Consider the following 6,750-nt stretch of genomic DNA (forward strand, 5'->3'; position numbering starts at 1 on the left):
AGAATTAAGGAGAATACAAAAAATACTTATTTTTTATTATTTTTTGTTCTCAAAATATATTTTACAAAACACTAGTTCTTATAACATTAATCAAACAAAAACAGTTTCAAATAAGCTCAAAATTTTCTTAATCTGAATCCTGCTTTATTTATCTTATACATACCGCCTGTCCCTGTTAAATCTTATTCAATTGAGCACCAACATTTTTTTTTTGGTCTGAAATTATCAATTACGCCTCATGTACGTACATGCCAATGTAGGGTATGAATCTTAAAGCTCAAGTTTACAGGTGGCATTGTCATTAACATAACTAACTATTGACATGGACTACCAAAAATCAAATCATCAAAATTTTATGATGAAATATTAAAAAAATAATTATTATTAGTATTTGAAAATCCATTGCCATTTTCTTACAAGATAAGAAAAAGGGCCCGCACCACATGACATTATCAGGCAATGAGAGAAACTTCCACTTTAGGCCCATGAATCTCTCCCCGGCAACTTCAAATAAACAAAAGGCGTTTTCCCATTCTGTATATTCCATTTATTGTTATGTTTGTTTGTTTCATATAACTTCTCTTATCCTATATATATAAAGGAATACCCCTCCTGACTTCAACATCATCATCCTCCAAACTCCATGGCTCTTCTGGGTTTCGCTGCTCTGAGCCTTTGTTTCTTAGCCATATCGTCCCAGCCTCACGCAGCATCACCTTCAAGAACTGGCTCCTTCACCGCAAGACACGTTCCTGATTCTTCTTCTTCTTCTTCTTCTTCTTCATCACTTGGTATCTGTGCTTCTTTTGTCATCATCCATGGCTACCAATGCCACGAGCTTCATGTAACGCTCATGATCTAAACCTACAGACTCTCATAACCTTTCATCATTCATAATGGTCTGCAACTCGAATATCACACTAATCAATCTACATAATAAACAGGTTACAACGAAAGATGGATATATTCTTAGCCTGCAAAGAATTCCACAAGGCAGGGTTGTTGGAAGCAGCGGTGCTCAGAAGCCGCCTGTGATTATACAACACGGAGTGCTGGTGGTAAGTCATATATATCATACAATAATGATTAATGTTTCCGCGTTAGATTTGAACAAAACATAGGTTTTCCAATGATAAATGTTGATCCCAGTTTTTCAGTTTCTAAGAGGCTACGTATATTAATTTCTGGACATGGCCTAGAGAATATGTAATTGTGAGTTACTGTATACGTGGTAGTTGATAAGCTTGGATGATGAAGTGAAAATCCACCCAAGAATATATCTCATATATGTGGAAGTGGTTCGGTGTGAACATGACTTTGGATGAACCTGATAAAGTGACAAAAAGTGCTCAGTTCCGCGTCTGTCACGTGATGCATCTGCTAGTGCTCTCTGTCCCTTTTCAAGTCAAAGGGATCATGACCCTGTCATCATAATTAATGAATCTTATTTTGTTGAGTTTAAATAAAATTGGATCTCGCCGATGCATATATAGTCAAAGAGAATTGAGACCTGGCATAACAAAAAATATTTTTATATAATTTACTTCTAATTTTTACACTTACATTTTTCTTGTCAATGGCCCTTAACCCTAACTACTCCTTTCATTTTATATATAAGAGAAAAAAATATATCATATAATTTAAAAAAATTGATTACTCATAATAATCATGTTTGAAAGTAAAGAAATTGAACTAAAATGTCATATGTTATCAATATAAAAGTATATTAATTATTTTTTATTAATGTAAATTATAAAAGGTGATTTAAAAAATATATAATAAATGTTTATTAAAATATGTGATTTTGCTTATATAAAAAATAAGTAAAAAGTAATAGTTTTTTTATAAATAAATAAGAACAGAGAGTATATTATATATAATTAATATTAATAATGATAATGATATCTTGTAACAGTACTGACCAGTTTTGAGTTGTAAATGTCGCATGTATGTATTTAATTTGATTGCTTGAGACTGAAGACGACTTTGTTAAGACTGCCGTTAGAATTAAGCAACCTAATAAATGAGTTTGGTAACGGTACCAATAATTAGCAGACGACTGGTAGAGACGTAATACGTTCATGATACGAAATTATGAACGCAGGATTATACATCTCTTTTCTTTTCTTTTCTTTTCTTTTGAAGTGTCCATACTTTACCATGGGTTTTGAAACGTCTTGTACTTATGCCACACTCCTCATCAAATGTTCCAAATGGAAAACAATATCATTGGATATCCATCCATATTGTGATCCCCTGATATTCTCCAAAATTTTTTTAATAATAATCTTCATGCCTGAGACTGGATGCGACTCCCCAAATTTTTTTTCTTCAGCCCTCCCTTTCTGGCAGACACAAGATCATGGGTCTTCAAGTTGAAATATGACCCAGAAACTAGTTTAGTGTTGAGTTTCCAAGATAATAAATGTGTCATATATATGGTCCCCCACAGCCACATACATGACACCTCTAACTCTGAATCTGAAAGTAAAGATTAAAGAGTGAGCTGCTGAAAAAAGTTGACAGGACCGCAAATTCATGCACCGTCTCCAGCATAAGCGTACGGTCCTTTCGGGGTTCGAAGTTTAAGAACCCCTCTGATCTGTCTTCACTGTTTACGTGGTGAAGCAAACAACACTACTAGTGTCTCCCTGACTCAGAATGGCCGGGCAGGTTTGTTTGTTCTTGAGTCTTAAGGCTAAAGAAACATGCTTATATACGCATTTCTTTTGTTTTTTGTTTTTTTAAAAACCAAAAGCTTAATTACATATAATGCTACTATGTTTTGTGGGTTTGATGAACTTATACGACATCGTGGGCGCAGGATGGGACGACGTGGCTTCTGAACTCTCCAGAGCAAAATCTGCCCTTGATTCTTGCTGATAATGGCTTTGACGTGTGGATCGCTAATACAAGAGGAACCAGATTTAGCCGTAGACACATCTTTCGGGACCCATCCAGCCCTGTTCGTTCCTAGTTTTTTCTCTGGTTTTTCAATCTTTTTTAATATTCTTCGGAGACATTATTTTAATCTGCTGAATTGAAATTGAAACATTTGTGTAATGTATGGCAGGCATTTTGGAATTGGTCATGGGACGAACTGGTTGACTATGATCTACCAGCTGTTTTTGACTACGTATTCAGCCAAACAGGACAGAAGATTAATTACGTGGGCCATTCTCTGGTACACTATCACATGATTTATTCCCTTAATGATGAAAATCTGAGACATTTCTGAAAAACAAAGTAGCAAGCTTGGGTGAACAATTTGGGTGAAACACGTTTGGCAGGGCACTTTGGTAGCCTTGGCATCATTCTCAGAAGGAGGCTTGGTGGACCAGCTTCAAGCAGCAGCCTTGTTAAGCCCCATCGCCTACTTGAGCCACATGAACACTGCCCTTGGAGTTATCGCTGCCAAAGCCTTCGTTGGAGAGGTACACTATACAATCTAACCAATAACCACGTTCTTCATCTGCAAAATAAACTAACAAATTAGATCCTTCATGCTAATATTTTTGCTTTGTCAAGCAGATCACCACCCTGTTCGGTCTTGCAGAATTTAATCCCTTAGGGTAAGAACCAAGAAGGCATACAACTTCATCCTATTAACTAAGTTAAAAGAAACTATTATGATTCTTCATAATTTGATGATGTTCTATCTCCAAATCGTTTGACCAGGTTGCCTGTTGCTGCCTTTGTCAAGTCTCTCTGCCATTACCCTGGCGTAGACTGTTACGACTTGCTGACGGCACTGACTGGTACAAGTCTTAGCCATACTAATACTTAATGACTCCTCAACTATGGGGTTTTGATTCCTGACCATTATGTTTGAATGCCTGACTTGTCTTCTTCTTCAGGTAAAAATTGCTGTCTTAATTCTTCAACAGTTGATCTATTCTTGAGGAACGAACCCCAGTCCACATCCACAAAGAACATGGTGCACTTGGCTCAGAGTAAGTCAAAAGAGAGTTTAAAGACATGTAAAGATTCTGGCTCAAAGCCTGTTTCTTTAGATGCAGATATAAAGTGATGAACTTTTGCAGCTGTTAGACGTGGGGTTCTGGAAAAGTTCAACTACGTGAGACCAGACTACAACATAATGCATTATGGAGAAGTAACGCCTCCGATTTATAACCTTTCTAACATCCCCCGTGACCTTCCTCTGTTCATTAGCTATGGAGGCCAAGATGCGCTGTCCGATGTTATTGACGTTGGCAGCTTACTTGACCGCCTTAAGCTCCACGACGTGGACAAGCTCAGTGTTCAGTTCGTAAAAAACTATGGACATGCTGACTTCATTATGGGGATCAATGCCAAGGACATTGTGTACAGTTCTGTTCTTGCCTTTTTCAGGCGTCAATTTCAAACCTGATAATGGAAATTGCAGCTTGTCCCCCACTATATCTTACAAAGAGTTAAGTAAAGTAGAATGAGAATGGTTATGTACAAAGCTATAACTGGGATGAATAGAAGATACCTGGTGAAGTTTAACTAATGGCTTATTAGTCATGAAGAACGCTATGTTCACTACTCACTAGTAGTAAAAATGGGAGGAGTACGTTATTCTGTGTAGTATTATGGTTCAAAGAATATCTCGATTTCATTCTATCCACAGGGTTGAAGCATATATAAAGTTTACAAGATTTCCTATATAGGAAATAAAATCAAATAAAAATAAAATATTAACTCCCATAATCTCATCTAATTATATCCTTATTTTAAAGGAGTAAATCTCTCTGCATTAAGCATTAATTTAACTATTCCTGCACTCTTCCTTAAGTTGAATTATAGATACTAATCATGTCCAATTTGCTCATACAACTTTTGAAAGTAAGTTTATATAACCCCTTGGTCAACACATTTGCAACTTGAAAATTCGTTGGTATAAAGGTTAGGCGTATGACTCCACCCTTCCACCTTCTTTCTGATGAAGTGTTTATTTATTTTCACATGCTTAGACCTCTCAAGTTGGATGGGAGTCAGGGCCATGCTAATGGCAGTCTTATTGTCATAATACAATTTTAGTGCTAAATCTAGTTGAACATGGATATCTTCCAATACCCTCTTCAAACATAATTCTTCCATTATGTCTTGAGCAAATGCCCTTAATTCAAATTCAACATTGCTTTTGGAGAGAACCCTTTGCTTTTAACTCTTTCAAGTAACAAGATTTCTCATACAAATGAACAATAGCATGAAGTCAATCTTTTATCTAGGTGATGTCCACCCCAATTTGCATCTGTATATGCTTTTATGGTTTTTCATTCTTGCTTTTGTAACAACAAACCCCTTCTAGGGGTACCTTTTAGGTACCTTAGAATATTGTATGTCGCTTCCATGTGTTTCTCTTTTGGTTCACACATATATTGACTAGCTACACTCATAGTAAATGCTATGTCAGGTATTGTGTATGAGAGGTAGATGAGTATTCCAGCAAGTCTCTATTATCTCTCTTTATTAGATGGTTTCTCTCTCTCCTTATCCTCCTCTTCCTCAACAATGTCATCCTCCTCCTCAGGTTTGCTTGCTTCTTTCTTGGACTTTTGCTTCTTTAGAATAACAACAGAAGTCTTAATAGGTTGACACTCCAATATACCTATCTTTTAAGTGATCAAGTACATAATTTTTTTGGGATACATAAACACCCTGCTTTGATCTTGCAACTTTCATTCCCAAGAAATACTTCAAGTGTACAAGGTCCTTGACCTTGAATTCTCTTCCCAAAGCAGATTTTACTCTTGTTATTTCTTCACTATGATCACCAGAGATAATTATGTCATCAACATATGCAATAACGATACACCTCTTACCTTCCTCTATTTTAACAAACATAGTATGATATGATAGTCCTTGTTTGTAGCCTTATAGTTTTAAGTTAAGAATCTATTGAACCAAGCTTGTGAGGACTACTTCAAACCGCATAATTATTTCTTTCAATTCATCAAAACTAAGGGGTAGAGTCATATAGACTTCTCCTTTCAATTCTCTATTGATAAAGGTATTTTTGATGTCCAATTAATGTAATGGCCATTCAAGATTGGTTGCTATGGACAACAATACTTTAGTAGTGTTCAATTTTGCCATTGAAGCAAAAGTTTCCTAATAATCAATGCCAAAAGTTTTGTATGAATCCTTTGAGCCTTCAACTTATTGAGACTCCTATCAACTTGATACATTCAGATAAAAGACATAGTTGCAACTTACTATTTTCTTGCTCCTTGGCTTCTGCAGAATCTACTAAGTCCCATTTTCTTTTAATGCTCTCATTTCCTCTAAGACCCTCTCTCCATCCTGTTGTTTTTAAAGTTGCCTTATAGATATTATTAGAAATGCTAACATCATCTACATTAGCAATAAAAGCTTGAAAATTAAGAGATAAAGCTTCATATGAATTTTATTTCTAAATAGGATGTTGTGTACATGGCTAAGGTTTCTTTTTGAGGGCAATTGACAATTCCAAGTCATCCTCTAGTTCCTTTGAAGTCTTCCACATATCAAGGTTTTCATTAATACTCTCATCTTCCTCTCAAAGACCTTATCCCTTAAAATCTTCCATCAATTCAAATTCTGGTATTGCCTTAGGTATGGGGGCTTTTCCATTATTCTTCATCTTCCTGTGCAAACTTTAATCTCTTTACCTTTAGCACTTGTGTCCTTGTCTCCCCCTGAACTTGCATTTTCTTGTGCCTCTGGCATACAAGAAGCGGACATGAGCTTAAGAAAAGTAAGGTTAGGGTGGTCAAGAGAATC

At 36.0% G+C, this 6,750-nt stretch overlaps 1 protein-coding gene across 2 annotated transcripts; it reads left to right on the forward strand.

Moving 5' to 3' along the window:
• The first annotated feature begins 643 nt into the window (after positions 1-643).
• Positions 644-4,617, forward strand: LOC129304359 (triacylglycerol lipase 2). Of its 2 annotated transcripts, XM_054943981.1 has the most exons (9): positions 644-844; positions 945-1,058; positions 2,825-2,965; positions 3,074-3,184; positions 3,291-3,434; positions 3,532-3,572; positions 3,679-3,758; positions 3,858-3,953; positions 4,044-4,617. In XM_054943981.1, the coding sequence occupies exons 1-9, from the start codon at positions 644-646 to the stop codon at positions 4,370-4,372; spliced, it is 1,257 nt and encodes a 418-aa protein (XP_054799956.1). In that variant the 3' UTR covers positions 4,373-4,617. The 2 variants fall into 2 exon arrangements, with proteins under 2 accessions (XP_054799956.1, XP_054799957.1); XM_054943982.1 differs by lacking the exons at positions 644-844; positions 945-1,058 and adding an exon at positions 2,554-2,673.
• Positions 4,618-6,750: the final 2,133 nt, after the last annotated feature.

The sequence above is a fragment of the Prosopis cineraria genome, unplaced genomic scaffold (genome assembly GCF_029017545.1).
Source record: "Prosopis cineraria cultivar Desert tree isolate PC_DT_omini unplaced genomic scaffold, ASM2901754v1 PC3, whole genome shotgun sequence".
In the NCBI taxonomy this organism is placed as follows: domain Eukaryota; kingdom Viridiplantae; phylum Streptophyta; class Magnoliopsida; order Fabales; family Fabaceae; genus Prosopis; species Prosopis cineraria.

What these genes read in the sequence shown, in the direction of transcription:
- LOC129304359 (XM_054943981.1), top strand. Translation starts at nt 644, where the DNA reads ATGGCTCTTCTGGGTTTCGCTGCTCTGAGCCTTTGTTTCTTAGCCATA. An exon ending in TACAACACGGAGTGCTGGTG is followed by an intron (nt 1,059 to 2,824) that starts GTAAGTCATATA and finishes TCGTGGGCGCAG; the next exon opens with GATGGGACGACGTGGCTTCT. An exon ending in CCAAAGCCTTCGTTGGAGAG is followed by an intron (nt 3,435 to 3,531) that starts GTACACTATACA and finishes TTTGTCAAGCAG; the next exon opens with ATCACCACCCTGTTCGGTCT.